The sequence below is a fragment of the Scomber japonicus genome, chromosome 3 (genome assembly GCF_027409825.1).
Source record: "Scomber japonicus isolate fScoJap1 chromosome 3, fScoJap1.pri, whole genome shotgun sequence".
In the NCBI taxonomy this organism is placed as follows: domain Eukaryota; kingdom Metazoa; phylum Chordata; class Actinopteri; order Scombriformes; family Scombridae; genus Scomber; species Scomber japonicus.
In genome coordinates this window covers 404,769-425,946 of record NC_070580.1, presented here as the reverse complement: position 1 = coordinate 425,946, position 21,178 = coordinate 404,769, and the positions used below count along the sequence as shown (strand labels likewise).

General features: G+C 40.9%; 1 protein-coding gene across 4 annotated transcripts in view; it reads left to right on the top strand.

The window, feature by feature from the left end:
* The window catches only part of cadpsa (Ca2+-dependent activator protein for secretion a), a 205,896-nt gene that overhangs the window by 79,493 nt on the left and 105,225 nt on the right, over window positions 1-21,178 (top strand). For all 4 annotated transcript variants that reach the window (XM_053316689.1, XM_053316687.1, XM_053316688.1 and 1 more), the window contains exons 6-9: window positions 5,575-5,696; window positions 16,151-16,262; window positions 16,399-16,538; window positions 20,856-20,922. In XM_053316689.1, the coding sequence (XP_053172664.1) occupies window positions 5,575-5,696; window positions 16,151-16,262; window positions 16,399-16,538; window positions 20,856-20,922 (441 nt within the window). The remainder of the gene's footprint in view (window positions 1-5,574; window positions 5,697-16,150; window positions 16,263-16,398; window positions 16,539-20,855; window positions 20,923-21,178) is intronic.

Sequence of the window (21,178 nt, the reverse complement as noted above, 5' to 3'; positions counted from 1 at the left end):
ACAAAAGGTACAAAAGAAGGGTCAAAATCAAAGCAATAAAGGCTGAAATATATGTTTAACCTCTATACCCACACAGGCTTTCTGATGGAAATCTTTAAACCAAACCAGACTTTATTTATATACATCCTATACAATGAGAATACAATGATACAGTGGAGTTAAGGAAATGATAAAATAAGAGACATGGTAGAATAGGAATCAGTGTAGTACAGTACAAAGGTAGCTTCAAATAAAATGGATGAATTGGATGCTGAGATAAAAAGGTATGTTTTGTATGATATGCCCTTAGCTCCTCTGGCAGGCTGTTCCAGAGGCAAGGACCATAGACACTAAATGCCATCTCCCTGTAGTTATTTGTCCTCACACAGGGAACAACTGAAAGGCCAATGCCAGAGGACATGAGTGATCTAGAGGGAGCATACATGTCTGACACTAGTCCATTCAGTGAATTAAACACCAATAAAAGGATCATGAAATCTATTCTAAAACTGACAGGCAACCAATGAAGGGACTTTAGGACAGGTGAGATGTGTGCTCTCTTTCTGGTGTTGGACAGTACACATGCTGCTGCAGTCTGAATGTCTGTAGCCTATATATAGCTTTCTTAGGCAGACTAGGAAGGAAAGCATTGTAGTAATGAAGCCTGCTAGTGATACAACTTAATGCGCAAGTCTCTCAGTATCGGGAGAAAAACAGTTGCACTTTAGTGATAAAAGAAAATGAGGAAAATTTTTCCTACCAACCCGCTCAGTAACTAGATGATAATCTCAGATGTACAGTAGTAGTCCAGGCCTGTTGTAGTCACCATGACAGACTGTATTCACCATACAAGGTAACTGGTTTAAATTGACTCAACTGACTCATAGACTTTGTCAGTCAAGTAAGACAGGTGAGTAAGATGATAAAGTCCATATTTCCAGAGAGAGAGAGAGTGTGCATCAGTGCAGTTGAAATGAAGTTCATCTCTCTTCATTTTCCGACAGAAGAGGTCGAAATAGTCAATGGCCATAGCCAAGTCCAACAAGTTTGAATTTGACTAGAAATCTGGATACTTTTACTTGTGTACAGGAGTGATGTCCTTCATCAGACTATTTCCTGGTGTCATTGACCCAATCAACACAACAGCAGGAGAAGTCCTTTGTCACTCTAGTATACCTTACAACTTATCTCCCGAAGACAAAGGTCAATGTGGGAGGCTGGTCTTGCTGAGATGAACCAGGTGGGTTGTGGAATCTGTAGGATCTGCTGGACTGAGGATGCTGGGATCTGGTTTTGTAAAGTCTGGATATAGCTTGGAGCAGCAGACACAGGATCAGTAGACACTGGGGCAGGGTTAGCAGCAGTTGGGCTGATCATTAGATGGGCAGCGAAGGTATCAGGAAAACAAGCAAGAGGTACAGGCTGGGTGGACTAGGATGTATCTAACCATCCCAGTGCATGGAACCTAGTGGAGAGCTGAACAACTTCTACAAGAGTGATAGACAGTGACTGACTCTGTCCTTGTGAGGTGGTGGTCCAGGCTCCAGAGGAACTCACACATGAGGGAGCCTACTGCAGTGCTGACATGTAGAATTAGTCCTACAGGAGGCAATCAGCAGGATTGTTAAGAAAGTGGATGTTAGCTACAAGTATCTGGTCCACTCAACTGACTGCCTTTGTCTTTAGCCCTGGATGCTAACACAACAGGGTTAGGATGGCAACACAGAAAAGTCACTGAAGAAGATCATGCTAATTGTATTAAAATCTGTTAATCTGGAACATCGGGTAAATCATCTTGTATATAAAACACAATCATGAGTCAGTAAATCTGTAAAAGATGATTAGAGGCCAGAGAAATCAATAGAAGAGATGTGACCCACAGCACACAATTCATTTGTTTGTGTGTTTGCTTTCAGCATTATGCACTTGGTTAACATTTCCTTGGTGGGGTCATGTCTAGTTTTACAGTTCTTTATGACACTTCTCCCATAGTGGCTGAGATGAAAAAGAAAAATGCACTACAAATCTAGTTAGATTACATTGTTTCCATACACATGCAGTGGTTGTGTATCCAATGAACACTGCAGGCACAGCTGCTGTCACCTGAATAATGACATATCAATGTCAGGTGTAACACATTTCTAATGTGTCTACTTCTTTCTGTGAGGTGTGTGACACATTTCTACACACAGAGTCCTATTGGTCCTATAGTGACCATCGCAACTAGCGCAGAGTACATGGTGCACAGGTGGGAGGAGAGGTGCAGACAGGTGGGAAGTGGCGTAACAACAGTTGTTGTTAGATTTTGCCCTGAACTACATTTATTTGTGGCATGATGTCAATATGCTGCTGCTTTGGTGATTTTATTAACAGGATCAATCTAAATACTTGCTGCAGATATGATGCAACAACCAATTAAGACTTGAAATATTAATAATTAAATTCAATTAAACACTTTCCAACCTCAATCGACACATAAAATACCATTTAATGATGTTAAAGCAGAGAAGTCCGTAAATGAGTCTGCATTGATCCAAAAATGAATGTGAGTGATTCTTACATTATCTGCTAGGACTACAACTGCTTTAAAAACTTCTCTTAAATTCATTAAATCCCTGCAGTACATGAAGGCAACAGGACTGACATTCTAATCAGTACACAGACTATTATTAGAGAAGTGCAGTGATGTTATGTATGGCTATTCACAGTGCTGACCTCGCTGATGTCACCAGGCTACGACAGTATAACCACACATCAGACTGGTTGGTTATAACTCTAAAATAAATATATCAAATTAGCAGGGCTCATCATCCTGTGACAATTCTTGAGGATTAGATAAACTAGATATTTTTGCTGAAATAGTGTCAGTTGGATATAATCATATAAACAGCTGCACCACTGCACATACATGAACCAAAATAGCAGAACAACATGGACTCCCACACAGTCCATGTACCTAAGACACACCACCTTGCCATGTCATTGCACTTGTGTAATTGAAGCAGGCCCTCTTAAGCAAAGCACTGTATGTCAGGGTGGTGCAGGAAAGCTGAGTTCCTGTTGGAGTAAACTGGCAAATAAAAATCTTTTGGCTGATTTCAAACAACCCATCTACTTTCAAATGAATCCACCTCGCACTGTTTTTGCTCATGAACCATGGACGATTTGTCAGGATTAATATCTGGAGGTACTAATGAGATGAAATGTCTCCAAGGCTTTCTACTGACTGATTCTTTTGAACCCCACCTTAATTGGTTGACAGGCATATCTACTCCTGCTTGCTTCTCACATGATAAATGACCTGTCCAATACCTGCATCCAGCCTATGTGAGTGTTGTTCTTCTACAAGGATTAATGAAATACAAGAGTCCAGCAGCAGCATCATGGTTATTTTAGGGCCTGTTGATGGTTTCTAGCATCTCAGAGGAAAGAGGCACTTTCCATCTCTCCCAAAGTATATAAAAAATATCCAATGTGGTTAAAGTAGGAGACATTCTATCTTTCTTACAATGCATGTTGCCTCTAGCCTGACAGTACCTGGCCACAATTTGTGCTTCTCTAGTTGTAGTCTGTCAAGGCTCAGCAGACATTTACTCAAGCCTGGCTTAGGTTAAAGAAGGTTAGATAGTTGTCTGTTTTATTCAAGTATCAACATAAACCCTGCATTCACACAACTGGAAAGTTATTAATGAGAGCACAACATAACATTTAAACTTTAATCTGCAGGATTTGTGAGGAATCAGATTGAGATTTACGTGTGTATATGTAAATGCAAAACAGAACAACAACCATGTCATGAATTGGTCTCTGCAGCCAGAATGAAGCTTTATTTGCTCATGAGGTGTCCTGCTGACTGAATGATTAAAGGCCTATTGAGACTGGATTTATTTCTCCAGGGGAAGTACAGTGACTTTAACATTACCTGCCCTGGTCATTGAGTTCATCCTGTCTACTGTGTGTATGCAGGAAATATTTCCCCACCACCACAGTAACAATTACAGCATAAATGACCCTCTGTTTTTCACTGAACTTGCTCTTCCTCTTCTAATTTAAATCCTGTCCAGAGTGAAACTTGTATCTCTTTTTTTCTGCATAAAGAGCTTCTTGTCCTTCTACTTCTTTTTTAGTTAGCTCAGCATAAAATTTGACTTTTGTGTGAAAATGAATCTAATCCGAACTAATCGAATTGACTTACACATTTGCACAAGATTTCCTTTGGTGTTATGACTCATAGAAGTATAATTATTGACTCAAATTCATCTTGCGCAGTATCACGCATCACATTTAACTCTTTAACCCTGCAGCACTCTGAAGAGGATTCTGTCTTTGTTCTTTCAAATATCCAGAACAAAACTGTCCAGAATGACATAGAGATAAATTACATAGCATCACAATGAATATTTAACTCTGCATCTCCCACTGCAATGTCTTTTTTGTCTTTCTGTAATGTTGCTAAGTGCGGCTTTAGAGGCAACAATATTCCATGGGTCATATCCATGATCATGAAGTAAAACCTCACTTGCAGTGTCTAGATTTATCTTTAAAAGCTGAAATTTCATAAAAAAGGAAACATAAAAACAACAACAGACAAGAGTCAGTGACAAATAAGGGTCAGCAATATGAGCAATTCAAAAATATCTGAAAGAGTTTTAAAAGCAGCATCACTTTTGTTAAAATGTACATTTAGTATTTTTGTTGGTTTTATCATTTGAAATGACATTTGCACCATTTTTTACCAAAAGTCAGACTGAATGCTCCTGAAAATGTCAAATGGTGTAACCACAAAGGAATGATAAATATTAAATATTTGATCACCTACAGTATATTTAAGTGGACTTATACTAATAATGACTTCATTTAAACATGTAAATGTTTCCTGATCTCCATGATTCTCCAGATGAAATGTAATATTTAGAACAATTGTATTCCATTAGCTTTATTTAATATAAAAGTTATAATGTAAGATCATGCCAAACTAGTTGATCTGGTGTTTTATTGAGAATTTAGTGCTTTTAAGCAAGTTGAATTATTTGGTACAAAGTTTTTATGGTTACACCACTTAGACATTTTTGCCATAATCGTCTAATATATTCTCTCAAAATGGATTAAAAGCATAAATTTGATGCTGGGCACAAAAAGTTATTCATACGTTTATTTTCACATTTTAACCCTTTAGATTTAAACAAAACCACAAAAAAACCTCATTGCAGTTAAATGTGTTCTTCTTCCTACTGTTTCATTTCATTAACAACACAATCTCTGACGCTCTTTGATGGCTTATTTAGTGTTTCAGGGCAACAAGTCACATAATACAGATGTTGACACGTACATGTTGTTTTATGTTTTTATAAAATAGTGATTTGGCTGAGGATAAATGCTACCTACTAACCACAACTAACAATAATTCTTTGGTACTGACACTCTAACACTCAGATGTGTGACAGCATAAATATATAGATACAGTTTGTAACTGAAGTGCTCCTGAAATGTTAGCTTTACTGTTGTGGTTTAAGCTTGTAATTTGCGCTGTATAAACATCCCATTATTCTGTCTCTCATTCTGCTTAAAATATGTCTCTCTGTGTGTTTTTTGCAGGTGGTGATCATGGAGGTCCACGGTCTGAAGTCATTGGCTCCAAACAGGATTGTTTACTGCACTATGGAGGTGGAGGGAGGACACAAGCTGCAGACGGACCAGGCGGAGGCGTCAAAACCCACGTATATACGACACACACACACACACACACACACAGCAAAACAAGTCCTTTGTGACTCTCCTCACATTTCTTGGTGGACTTGTGACAGAATGGCTTGAGAGTTAAGATATTCTTAGTGAGAAACAATATGTTCTCAGCAGTGTGTGGACCAGCAGGAGGTTAACATGTGTCTTCATCATTTTACAAAATCATTTCTATAATTAAGCAGCACTACCAAAGTGACAATGCTTCAGTCTCAGCGGTAACATCACAGGTCACATCTTGTTTCCATGGTAGCCACTCCTTCATTGTCTCATCATTTCCACTTCCTGTTTCTTTGGATTCAGTTTTGTTACTGATTAAATAGTTCAAGCTGTTTTCTACGTACAGTGGGAGTAAATGATGGGAGTATGGTCAACATGGGAGAGCAGATCCTGGCTGGAAACACTGATTTCATTCTGCACATGCTTAACAAGGATCTTGTATTCTGGTAGACACGGCCAAGTGCTGTAACTGGTCACTGGAAAATGAACTATATCAAGTCAGAGGAGCTGACATTTTTATACTGGGTAAAGTTTATGATACAGCACTGCCACACTTTCATGGTGATGGCAAGAACAGCAGACCTGCCAACCTGTACGCATTTTGCATAGCAGGTACACTATTTGACATCTAAATACGCTGCTACGAGCTGCTACGAGCGCCTCTTTAACCTCTTAACGTAAGCTGTTCCGTCTACGGGACGGGACGGATGTTAGGAGGTAGCCACACGTTCTTCTGAATGTTTTAGACACCAACTTTTAAACATATATACTCATGCCGTACATCGTTGGAAAGCTTAGCTCACGACTTATATGGTTGCTCACAGCTGATTAGATTAGCTCGGCTAGCCACTCAGCTAAGTGAGAAAAGCTATAATGCCTACATACCTTCAAAGTCTTCCCTTTATCCACAACGATCATCTTATGACTCAGGACTTTCTGTACAGCTCGCCAAGTATCCATTCTGCTGAAATATGAAATCCGTTTCCATAAAACCGAAATACTTTCCTCAATATGTCAACATGTATTTAGTCCAACACGTAACGTAATAACACAAATAACAAACCATATACGGTCCGTTTACGTCATTTCCTGACCTGCGCGTCCATCTCAGAGTACACGTGACTAGATGTTTACGACCGTGAGCCTCTTCTGCTTCTGACGACACCACACACAAGCCAAGCGGTGTTTAGGATTAGGCAGTACATGTCTCCAAAGCCAATGAGGACATGTGACCGACAACAATGACGACATGGCTTTGATTGACAGCTGTTCCAGCCTATGGAAATATTCGGTGAAATGAAGTTGATAACCTTTTAGCCAATAGTCAGAGGTTTCCAACGGTGTATGACACTAAGCTATTAAGTTTGTCTGTCCATAAACAAACTCCAAGCGTAACCGGCGTGCGCCCGGTGCGTAAAAGAGTTGAACCATATATCATTACGCACTCGCCATTTTGGTACACGGTTGGTTCTTCTTCGACTTGATATATGACTTATACCAAAATAAACAGATGGATAGATAGATAGATAGATAGATATGGCCAAACTAAAAAAAGGTTATATATAATAATATATGATAATAATAATAATAATACTAATAATAATATTAATATCAATAATAATAATAATAATAATAATATGGTGTCAGCTTTCATTAGAGACCAAGATTTTGATTGTAGGCAAAGGGGATGTGAAGTTATAGGTGTTTGATTGTGGTTATACAGCTTTGGTAACCATGGTAACCAAGTGTCCATTTGGAGTCTCCAAAAAGGACCTGAGGAAAACGCATGGACATACCTGTTGAAAAATAATTCTGAAAAATTCATCTTTTGGTCTTTTGACTCCAAATTTGGACTGCATGAAGCCAAGACCTGTGGCTGTGGCCTCATTGTGTCTATATCGTGCTGAGAGGTCCCTGAATATCTGTACACATGTCATTGTAAAGGCAAACCTATGGGCGAGTAAACAACGCCATCATTGTAACCTCTGCCACTCTTTGTCAGTAAGTCACAGAATCACACAGACACTTTTGAGTCTCAAACTATGTGGGATCTGTGCTGCTCATAACTTGGGCATGTCGTTTAGGCTAACAACATAAAAAATAGGGGCGTATGTTAAGTGGTTAAACTAAGCAAAAAGCTGTGGTCATGTGTAGGCATGGGCCGGTTACCAGTTTAAAAGTATACCGGTTTCAAAACCACTAAAATGTTCCGTCATACCATCATACCATACCGTTCCTGCGGTATGAGCGTTTTTTTTTTAATGTGACGTCTCGTCAGAGAGATAGTGGAGGTCGCTCAGGTCGTGTGCAGCTGCAGCATACAGTACCCCTCCTCCGGCGCACCTCCGGTTGCTGTTACAAGCAGGTAGCTCTGGAGGCTGTATGATGGCTGAAGGAGGCGAGTCCCCCAAACTTTTGCCCCCGTCTAAAAGGACCAAGTTGGCTGTATAGGAATACTTTGGCTACCGTAAAAAGACAGGCGACCGTAGCTCGGAGGAAGAAGGTCCCAACGTGCAAAACGTGCTTGTGGACAGTGACAGCCCGAGGAGGCAATACAGCCAATATAATAGTGAGCAAGTCTCCAAAAAATGTTGAAATTCAGTTTTAAGCTCCTGCCTGCATTTATTTATTTATTTATATTTATCTCAGAAGTGTTTTTACTTGTTTCAATTATTTATGTTCAGATCTTGAGCCACAGGTTAAGTGTATTTGCATTTTGTGTTTTTTTTCACAAAAATTAATTAATTTATGTCGTGACTTGAGTTGCAGGTTTAGCCTCAATTAAAGGACTGCATTAAGGACTGCACTTATTTTTTTTTTATTTAGAAAGAATTCAGTTATTTTGTATTATTATTTATTTTAAATACATATTCACTAATGTTCCATCATGTTCTACATATGTTTAAAAATAAAAGACCTTTCAATGGATTTTTTTTTTTTTTAAATACAGACATTTCAAAATATCACATTTTATAGCCGTAATCATAATACCGTGAAACCATGATATTTTTTACCTAAGGTTATCATACCGTCAGAATCTCATACCGGTCCATGCCTAGTCATGTGAATTCTGTGGGAAATGTGCGTGTGCAGTACTGATGTCTGACAGCACGATGCAGCAGCGTGGTGAAGCAGTTTCAACCAATTATTGTCCAGTAGCAGAGAATAACGAGTCTGCCGAACCTATAGTGTAACATCCCTGCTCTCCCTCCTCCCTGCCTCCTGCCCTCTGCCTCCCTCCCCGTTCCCCTACTCGCTGCAGCTGGAGGTTAAAAAGGTAAACTGTGTCTGTGTGTCAGCTGACCTGCCAGCTTTTGGTAAATGTGAACCATTGATAACGTTCCTGAAAACATTCGAGCCAAGTCTATGTGAAAAAAACTCATAGATTTGAGATCTGTGTGTGTGTGTGTGTGTGTGTGTGTGTGTGTGTGTGTGTGTGTGTGTGTGTGTTTTAGCCTTTATATATATCCATTGCAGATAGGTAGGTGATTATTTATACAGTTTAGTAGCCAACAAATCTTTTGCAGCAACTTTACCAATCAGATGAGGAAGAAAAAGACAGGGAGGGACAGGGCAGCAGACCTGCCAAAAAGAAGGTGGTCCATGTCCCCCACAAATTTTTAATGAAATATCAAGAACAGTGGCCATGCTTCTGACCCTCTAAAGTCTCATATCATGCATTTTGCACAGTGTGCGATGATGATGTGGACATAAGCCACCAGGGAGCTGCAGGTAATATAGAAATGAGCCCTGGTGATGTAAGCCAATTTAATTATTACATTCTTGAAAATAAAAACACCTATTAAAATATACAAAATAAATGATTACCATTTTAATTAAATACATATGAAAATAATTTTAATTAAATAAGTATTGAAATAAGCAATGCTGTTAACTCGTGGCTGTCAGCACAGCTAAGGCACTGTGTGCAAAGCAATGGAGTCTGAGGAAAAAAGCTGCATGACACAAGTGGCAGGTCTGAGAATAGCATACAGCCAGTATCATATTAAGACAATTAGTGATGAATATCCCTCATGTGTAAATCATACATCCATAATGGACTAACTTTATACATGACTCATGATAATGAAAATGCAGATATATAGATATGCATGACAAAAATAGCATATTGTCAATATTTGTTTCCAAGGGAGCTCAGGTCTTATTGAGGAGAGACAAACTTCCCCCCTGACACCTCCTGTAGTTCACACCCTGTGAACACCTGTCTCAGTGGAGACAGGTGTCCAGGATGTCTTGCATTGAAAAGGTTTATTTTCTTGGCCAAGGAGAAGTGAATGAATGGTCAGTACATGTTATGTTCAGTTCTGAAGTTTATCTCTTCCAGGGATAGACTTTAAACCACACAGGTAATGCCACAGGTTGAGCCATGCCCAAATATGGGCAGATCCAACACATCTACAATATACAGAATTTAGTCTACTGGTCTATAGACAAAACATTGCTTAGACCTCACTCAGGACCTTTCTCCTACACCCAACACTATATCAAACCTCTGACTCCAGTTGCCTCTACTCCATTCAGGGAAAACAGTCAAACACATATCTGACCTCGGCTGCTATAGCAACACTATCAGAATGCCTCCTGTTTTCCCCAAAAGGAGCAGACTCACTGCTTACCACTATCTAACTAAGGGGAGACCGTGTCTAAACCTATCACTATGACCGCAAAGTCATGATGGAAAACGTGCTACGTGCTACTGTTGACTGTGAGCGTGTACGGCAGCTCAAAAGGGACATTCACTTTGTGGAAATATTCACATTATTTTGAATTTGTGGGAGGAAATAAGGGCAAGAACATTACAGTAACATGCAAGTTGTGGCTGAGTAACAAGAGCCTGTCAACTGTTCAGAACTCTACTTCAAACTTGAAGAAGAATGTGTTTAGAAAGCATATCACTTTCATTTGCAAGTGACTTTTTATAGAAATTGCACTTTTACAGTTTTTTAATGTAAGGCTGTAAAATACAGAATTGTAAATGGAACATTGTCTGTGTCAGTCCTGCTATCAATGTAAAGATTTACAGATGATGATCCAGACTTGGCTGTGTGATGATGGTACACTCATTATATTTAAAGGAGGTCTGGACTAAAACTACATGAGGAATCACAAAGTAACACTAAAGTACTCTAACTAGTTACTGTTCTCACAAGGTAATGCTGTAATGTAACTAGTTACTTTTTAATGGCAGTAACTTTGTAATGTAATTAGTTCATTTTAAAAGTAATGTTCACCAATGCTGATTGGGAGAAATTCCTATAATATTAAGCCTGCACCTCATGGACCATCATTTTGACCTCAAAAATGTACAAGTCATGATGTCACCACCAGTCTAGCCTCTGTTCCACTTGCTTCTGTAACTCAGTTCAATCTCATGCAGTATGTCTTTTTTGTCTTCATAAAAAAAGAGGTGTGTTCTTGGGGTTTACTTTCTATATTCTGTTATAAATTGGCTCCACTACAGAAATAGCTCTTAGATGTTGAAACTTTCTCAGCTTAGTTTGTATCATTCAACAAACTTCAGCTCCTATGATAATGTACCAACAGTGGAGCTCAGCTACTTATGTCATGGTAACTCATTTTCATCCATATCCATAGCATTCACAAGCATTCTATTCTAAAGTCCATTTTTCTCCCTCTCTAGCTGTAATCTCAACCGTTCCACAGCATCCTCTCTCTCCTGCTGTTATTACAGATATTTCTGAACTAAACACCACAGCATGACTCACCGCTTCATTTGTCTTGTCTAGCTGTGACATTTAACTTGGAATGGTTAAAAAAATAATAATTATTAGAATACTTACTTTCTAATTCACCCTGTTGAGTAAGGTTATGTTCCAAGGTTGGATTTTTAGTTGGGATTATTATTTTCCTGCTTCGGGTTCAGATTCTGGAAATTCTGGTTTGGCTTTGTTTCTCTATGCTGAAAAGTGTTGTTTGTCTTATCTAAGGTCTCCACATTAAGAGAAGTGTTGACTAACTCAGGCACATTATTGGTCCCTATAGGAACATTACAGGAATATTGCAGGGACTTTGTCTAATTCACCACTGGCTGTTGTAAACTGTTAATGTGTTATTATCAGTCCCTGTAGGAACATTACAGGGACATTTTGTTCCAACAGTAACAGTTACAGTACACTGTTATCTGCTCATGTCAGATGAGAGTGGCAACATAATTGGCAGGGACTGCCTTATGTCTGCTAATTGCAAATGATTACCACATTAGAATCTGTAATAATCAGGAAAAGACACATAGTGATTTGATCTAATGTACAATAGAGGACAGTTTGGGTTATGTCAGCTATGACGTAACAAAGGCTTCATTGAGATCAGTTGTGAATTATCTTATAATCTCATGAGAAAACAAAGCTGTTATGAACAAAATCAAGAGCTTAAATGATCACAGCCATGACCTCTACACACTGCAACTCTGCTTAACCTGATGATCGACACCTGTGGGCTTTTTTCACGAGCACTGTCTTCATAGTTTTCTACAGTCAATGATTTACACATTGTTCGTGCTCTGAAATTTCCCCAATGGATCTCCAGATGCCAGACTGGGTTAATAAATGAAATACAATCCTCTGTATAGTTCTCTTGCCTTACAGCTTTTTTTTTATGATGTACAATATTTATCTTTATCTGTTTTGATCATCCTTTTTGTGTGTGAGTCGATGTCCTCTGTTAAGGAGAGTAACATCTGAGGTGTGTGTGGGATGTTAAATGGATTTTTCCGGTGGAATCATCATTACTCTGTACTACCACAGGCCTCAAATCAGCAAACAAAAAGGAAACATGGACACACACACACAGGCCTGATGGGACTTACTGCATTGACCTACAGTGACCACCGGAGAGCTGAAGCTTGTGATCTTTAAAGCTCAGCAGACACTGACTGTACACAACTGTAGGCCAATTTTAATTTCGATCTCCCGCTCCATCCTTCCCTCACTCGTGAACAAGACCCCGAGGTACTTGAACTCCTCCACTTGAGGCAGAATCTCATCCCCGACCCGAAGAGTGCACTCCACCCTTTTCCAGTTGAGGACCATGGCCTCGGATTTGGAGGTGCTGATTCTCATCCCGGCCGCTTCACACTCGGCTGCGAACCAATCCAGTGAGAGCTGGAGGTCACGGTCTGATGAAGCCAACAGGACCACTGAGGTCACCAAACTGGACCCCCTCCACACCCTGGCTGCCCCTAGAAATCCTGTCCATAAAAATTATGAACAGGATCGGTGACAAAGGGCAGCCCTGGCGGAGTCCAACTCTCACTGGAAACAAGTCCGACTTATGCCGGCAATGTGGACCAAGCTCTGACACCGGTCATACAGGGAACGAACGGCCCTTATCAGGGGGTCCGATACCCTGTATTCCCGGAGAACCCCCCACAGGATTTCCCGAGGGACACGGTCGAATGCCTTCTCCAAGTCCACAAAACACATGTGGACTGGTTGGGCAAACTCCCATGCACCCTCAAGGATCCTGCAGAGGGTATAGAGCTGGTCCACTGTTCCACGGCCCGGACGAAAACCACACTGCTCCTCCTGAATCCGAGGTTCGACTATCCGACGGACCCTCCTCTCCAGCACTCCCGAATAGACCTTACCAGGGAGGCTGAGGAGTGTGATTCCCCCTCCCCGGCCCTGCTTCCTTACCGGAAGGCGTGTCGGTGGGATTGAGGAGGTCTTCGAAGTATTCCTTCCACCAATCCACAACGTCCCGAGTCGAGGTCAGCAGCACACCGTCCCCACCGTACACAGTGCTTACGGCGCACTGCTTCCCCCTCCTGAGACGCCGGATGGTGGTCCAGAATGTCTTCGAAGCCGTCCGGATGTCTTTTTCCATGGCCTCACCGAACTCCTCCCATGTCCGGGTTTTTGCCTCAGCGATCGCCCTAGCTGCGCTTCGCTTGGTCTGCTGGTACCTGTCTGCTGCCTCTGGAGTCCTACAGGTCAAAAAGGCCCTATAGGACTCCTTCTTCAGCTTGACGGCAGCCCTTACCGCCGGTGTCCACCAGCGGTTTCGGGGATTGCCGCCCCGACAGGCACCAACCACCTTGCGGCCACAGCTCCGGTCAGCCACCTTAACAATGGAGGCACGGAACATGGCCCACTTGGACTCAATGTCCCCCCCTCCCCCGGTACATGGTCGAAGCTCTCCCGGAGGTGGGAGTTGAAACTCTCTCTGACAGGGGACTCTGCCAGACATTCCCAGCAGACCCTCACAATGCGTTTGGGCATGCCAGGTCTGACCGGCATCCTCCCCCACCATCGGAGCCAACTCACCACCAGGTGGTGATCAGTTGACAGCTCCGCCCCTCTCTTCACCCGAGTGTCCAAGACATGCGGCCGCAAGTCCGACGACACGACTACAAAGTCAATCATCGAACTGCGGCCTAGGGTGTCCTGGTGCCAAGTGCACATATGGACACCCTTATGCTTGAACATGGTGTTCGTTATGGACAATCTGTGACGAGCACAGAAGTCCAATAACTGAACACCGCTCGGGTTCAGATCGGGGGGGCCGTTCCTCCCAATCACACCCTTCCAGGTCTCACTGTCGCTACCAACATGGGCGTTGAAGTCCCCCAGCAGAACGAGGGAATCCCCAGAGGGAGTGTTTTCCAGCACCCCCTCCAAGGAGTCCAAAAAGGCAGGATACTCTGAGCTGCTGTTTGGACCATAGGCACAAACAACAGTCAGGATCCGTCCCCCCACCCGAAGGCGGAGGGAGGCTACCCTCTCGTCTACCGGGGAAAACTCCAACATATAGGCACCAAGCCGGGGGGCAATAAGTATTACCACCCCTGCCCGGCGCCTCTCACCAGTGGCAACTCCAGAGTGGACGAGAGTCCAACCCCTCTCGAGGAGACTGGTTCCAGAGCCCTTGCTGTGCCTCGAGGTGAGGCCGACTATATCTAGCCGGAACTTCTCAACCTCACGCACCAGCTCAGGCTCCTTCCCCACCAGAGAGGTGACGTTCCACGTCCCTAGAGCTAGCTTCTGCAGCCGAGGATCGGACCGCCAAGGTCCCCGCCTTCGGCTGCTGCCCAGCTCACACTGCACCTGACCCCTTTGGCCCCTCTCACTGGTGGTGGGTCTGTGGGAGTGGGGTCCCATGTCCCTTCTTCGGACTATGCCCGGCCGGGCCCTATGGGTGAAGGCCCGGCCACCAGGCGCTCGCCTCCGAGCCCCACCCCCACACGTCCGGGCAAGGGACACGAAATACCAATTATGTTGCTCGTCATTGGGGTTTTCTGAGCTACCTTTTGTCTGGCCCCTCCCCCCGGACCTGTTTGCCATGGGAGACCCTACCAGGGGCATAGAGCCCCCGACAACTGAGCTCCTGGGGTCATTGGGACACGCAAACCCCTCCACCACGGTAAGGTAGTAGCTCAGGGAGGGGCCCAAAAAAAACAGAAAAACAAAAAACAACAACAAACAAACAAACGTATTTTATTGTAATCTTGCCCTCTATGCAGCCCTTTAGTTCAGCCTCTGTCTGAAACAGGAAGTTTCTATTGTGTTCCAACTCTGTTCTGGCTATGTCAACAAACTATAGCACATCTGCATTGATGCTGCACAGCATGGCTGTGTCTTGGTCATCCCCAGCTTCTTGGATAGGGCTTTACCAGACACTCTCTCCCCATGACACACGAACAACTGCTCAGTGTGCTGAAAGGGGACTATGTGTACATTTTGCATCAGTAGGCTACCGTACAAAACTAGATTCGCTTCAGTGGAGAGACCTGATGTCAACCTACCTCTGTCCAAGGACTAGGGTGGCCACTCCAACAAGGTGAATTAACCCACATGATGATCTCATCATTGATGTGTCATACAAAAGCAATAGAAAACATTTCTTTGTTTTTTTTATCTTGGTGTGCGTGCCCCATGCCACCCCCTGGCAAGATGCTGATATCTAAATCTGCCACTAGGTGGAGGTCTACCACACCACTTATCCCCTACCAACAACACTGTGCTGTCATCCCTTCTTAGGAGATTTAACAACCATACACATTTGACCTCATGTGAAAACTCCAACTGTCAATAACACTTGACCTCAGGTGACTCATATTCAAACAACTGTCATTACAACAGTAAGGAGCACTGACGAACCGTGATATCAGCCTCCTTGATAATGACCTAGCAAAGGTTACCTGGGACTGGAAGAAGCTCCTTCAATACAAAGCACTCTGTCTTCAAGTATCTACAACCAAGTGTAGTTGCCCTTGATTCTATTGTCCTTGGATAACCATGATGTCGATAACTGAGAATCTTCACAGCCACATGTTTGCAAAATTTGAAGCAAACTTGGAAGTGCAGATGCTACATCATCATCATCATATTCATCATCCCTCTTGTGTGTTGGTCTATTTTTATTTCCTCTCTCTCTCTCTCTGTGTGTGTAGTTGGGGTACCCAGGGGGATTTCACCACCACCCAGCCTTTACCTGCTGTGAAGGTGAAGCTGTTCACTGAGAGCACAGGAGTGTTGGCTCTGGAAGATAAAGAGCTGGGGAGGGTAAGAAGTGATTGATTTGATTAGTATCCAGTAACTAAAAACATGTGAGTATAATTCATAACAGTTGAACTTATGCTGCAATACAATATGCATATATATTGATTAGCTTACATCGTTGTTATGTGATCACTCTCAGGTCGTGCTTCACCCAACTCCCAACAGCCCCAAGCAGTCTGAGCTCCATAAGATGACAGTATCTAAAGGCTGCCCAGACAGTGACCTCAAGATAAAGCTGGCCATACGCATGGACAAACCACAGAACATGAAGCATTGTGGGTAAGTGTCACAGCCACCTGATAGGCTCTCTGCACAGAGGGTAACTTCTACATGCTGGGGGCCCCGGTCACTCTGTCACTATCACACATTTAGATTTTTATCTATATGTATCACATTTATCAGGTTTTCAGTGGAACACATTCTAGTATTGTTTGTGTCATCTTGATTGTACTCAGACACAGCAGGTCAAATGGTAAAGCTGATTATTTAGAAACCTGTTATTGTAGCTTAAGATTACAAGACTACAAGATTTAGGGGTTTAAAACTAGAAAAACAATCTACATTACTTTATGATAGAGTTAACATGCAACATTACACTTGTTTAACCCTTATATACTGTTCATATTCTGACTCATAATTAGTCTCTACACCAATTCACATGCATTAATTCTCCATCAGTCATTAATAAATGCATGATTAATCCTTAATGAAGCTGTCAGAGAACAAATAGACCTAAATATTGACCTAAATATAGGTCAAATTTGTACATTTGCATATATAAAAATGTGTATTAGCTGCACAATTATTTAAAAAAAAGATGCATTTTATTTTTATTTCTTTATACAGTGGGTCACATTATGACAAGTCTGCCTAAAATAAATATTTATAGGGGTATTTTTACAGTTCTCAAATGTGAAAATGGGTTACGGTTAGCAAATTTGACCCTGAATAGTATGTAAGGCTTAAATGGAGCAACACTTAAGCAAAGATCTATTTAAGTTTCATATCTGAAGAATGAAGACTTCTACAATAAAGTGAGGATTTATTAAAACTACTAAACAATACTAATGACAAACATGTGAGGTAGATAGATAATACAACACTGGTTTTCCAAACTAAATTGTACATCAAGCTGTAAACAGAAAGATGTGAAAGTTTCTTACCTGCTGTCCCTGCAAATCTTTGCCTTGCCCAAGAGAAAATGTTTTGCTTCCCTCTTGTGGTTATAAGTTGTTACTACACATACTTCATTTTCCACTGCAAGCTGTGACATGAACTTCTTTTGTCACTTCACTGCACTTCAATATTTTATTGTAGAGGATGCACAGCAAATCAACATGAGGTTTACTGATCAGATGTTGAATTATGTAAGTATCTACATTTCCTATTGCTAGTCAATAGTGGAGACAGAGAAATATGCTGCTAATACCCAATAGAAGATACCGCAATAATACAGGCCCAACACCCATGAGTTTTGTTGCACACATTTGTCCTTCTTATAGATAGTTCAGTTTGACTTGCCATATAAGGAAAGCGCACAGGTGAAAACAATAACATTACAATTGGCTCCATTTCTTTTAAACAGTCTAGAAATCATGATGGAGAGCAGCAGGGCCCAGAAAGTAGTCAAACTAACATTGATTATGTTATTGATTATACCTATTTTTTCTGCATTGATACCTGTCTGACAGGTTGTGAAAAAGGTCTGATAGATGAAGGTGACTGAACCTGTATCCTTTAAAGCAGGGGTGAGGAATTTTTTTCATATCAAGGGCCATTTAAATTTTTATAAAGTCCTCCGAGGGCCATACTATTATGAACACATAACTAGGGATGAAAAAAAAAAGACGAAAAAAGTCTATAACCGCTGTGTTATTAAGCCTCATGATTGTTGCATTTCTAGACTCACCTAATGCGATGGCTGGAACTGTTTTTCTTTAGCGAGGTGTGTGATGTCTGGCAGTGATGATGATGCTACTCGAAGCTGGTTTTCCAAGTTTGAGTCAGTCAGTCAGTCTTGAGCAGAAGCGAGTCTTTGCAAGAGTCAGTTTTGAAAAGAACTGTTCACAGCGATACGTTGTCCCAAACAGAGATGCACACTTGTCATCCGTGTCAATTACATCATAGTATTTTAAAATCATTTCTGGATCTAACACAGTTGCATTGTTTTACACATACTCATGCACAAACACTTCTTGGTTCAAAGCATTTCTTTTCTGCCTGTAGCTGTGAGGATCTTCTTGTCTGCACTCCTCCCTCACTCTTCTCCATATGTTTTCTTTTTGGGGCCTTGGAGGAGGCTGCTGGGCTGCCCTGTAAGATGCCTACACTGCCTCCCTGCTATGTTACTGCTTCCACTGTGCACAGGACACAGGCAGGGCTCTTATGTGTCGCCTCGTAGATGCTGGTTTATTCAGGACGACAGGCAGAAGCAGCTCAGAGAGGGACTGGGGGGAAAGGCAGACTATGGCAGGCTCACCAGGGTTACCCACAGCTAGCCTGGAGGTAGCAGAGGCAGATCAAACTGAGGTCCTCACCCTCAGATGTTCTTTTACAACAAAAGCCCTCTCTCTGTCCTTCTTCAGCATCATGTTCTCAAACCAACACAATGAGCCTCAGGACTGATGTTTGTATCCTACTTTGTTGTGTTACTGAGTCAAAGAATGACAAAATAATTATGACAAATGTCTCAAAAATATCCCAAGCAGGTTGATTTCTCTGTTGTTGTAAAATATTATTCAGACCAGCACAAGTTTTAGACATTTTACATTTTAGTCTAGATCCCAAAGGAAACACAATGTAAAAAAAAGCTGTTAAGCCAGTTTTCTGCAAACAGTGACCAACCTAATTATAATAAATTCAAAAATACACAAGTACTATTATTATATATTGCATGGATACAGCTATAATTTATTACTAAAGCATAAACAACAATCATCCCCTTTGTTGCTACATGTACATTTATTTCAGCCTCTGTGGCACAAACATGTTTGAGGAATTTGTGGCTTAAGACAACATCATTGCCCCTGGTAACTAGATGTCAGTGTACACTTCCAATAGACTCTGTCATCATGTCACATACTATACTGATTACTATCAATGCTCTATCATCAGCTCACAGCAGACATTTGAATTTGTCATGGTATAATAAGCCTGTGTGCTCTAATAACATTAACAATGGCTCTGATCTATTTTAGCACAAGACAAGACAGTGATTGAGTCAGCATGCACAATACCAGGACCCTGAAACTGAAGCAGCTAAATGGAATTCAGTCATCATTACTTCTATCATTTATGACATAGCTCCTCTTAGAAGTAAATGTGCACAGTTCCATGTAACAGCAGTAAAATAATAACACATAAATAATAACAATATAATTATAATAATTATAATATAATAATTAAAAAATGTAAGTGTAATCTGTTACAGTTACTGATATAAAATGTGTCATTAAATGACAGTTACTGATGAAAATGTTGATGATTACAAAGGAGGTTACATCTGAAGCCACACCTTTAAGATTGTACTCATTTTTTAATATTTAATATGTTACTGAATACATATATTGCTGTTTTTAATTCTTGGGTTTATTTGGAGCACTCAAGGGCTTAAATGGTGTCACAGTACCAATTAAACCTACTTTATTCATCAAATATCTTTATTCTATATTCCAAAATCTACATGAATACATTTTCAATTGAGAGATAAATGTTGCTTTATAAGAAATGACCTTTCTTATAAATCATGTATCCATGAAAAACAGCTGGACTTAGATTTTGGTGCTTAATGGGAACATTTACCCTAACAGCTGAAACATTGGTTAGAACATTAGAAAAGTCATCAAATGTAATAAGTTACATTACTTTGATGAAGTCATTGAAATAGTTACATTACTTATTACATTTTAAACAGAGTAACAGGTTATCTGTAACCTCTTACATTTCCACAGTAATGTTGACCAGATATTTTAAATCTGAATTTCTAATTAATTGATGCTAAAAATGATTTTTTTTTTTATTTTCAAGAACTTGGCACAACGTGACTGCAGTGTATTAAGAATGGTGTAATGGAGATGTGTGTTGTGTTTGAGTATTAGTGATTACAAAGGGATCTAATTGCAAAAGTCAGATTGCATTTGTACCCATAATGACCCTTCTTGGCTGATTTTTGGTCTTTTAAAATCAAGTTTCCTGTGTAAAAGGCAGTGTCTATCTTGTTTCTTGGGGTTTTTTTTAGTTAGGAAGGTTATTCAAATGACTTGATTGTAATGTAACTTTGGTTAGTTCCCTGTATAAACAGCAGGGATAGAAGCTCATCAGTGTGTAACTATGAGACTTGATGTTGAAGGATTTTTGAGATGCTGAATTGTCTGGTAGCAGTAACCTGGTTTTACCAGCAGATGTCAGTAGATATATAACACTAGCAGTGCACTGTGTGGATCCTCTCTGGAGATACTGCCTGACTCTTTACTCACAGCAGTGCAGAAAGATGAAAAGACAGCTTACTCAGTGTACAACAGATTTAAACATCACACTGTCAAAAATATCAGTCAAAATGTTATTTTCTCTGATTCCATGTTTTTCTCACTCCCACAGGTACTTGTGGGCTATCGGCAAAAATGTGTGGAAAAGATGGAAGAAAAGATTCTTTGTGCTAGTTCAGGTAAGAACAAAACATATTTTACTGAAGTTTTTTTTGTTCTTGCAAAGTGGTCAAACACTGTTTTACACTGTTAAACACAAACAGCCACAAAGAATGGCACAGTATAATATACACAGTAGGTTTCCAGCCATGAAAGGATATTTACTTCTGTATTCTATATTCTATCTTCTATTTCACTTCTGTACTGCTACAGCACTCAATTCTGATTCTCAATGAACCATTTAAGTATTTTTTAAACTAAACTGCAAAACATTTG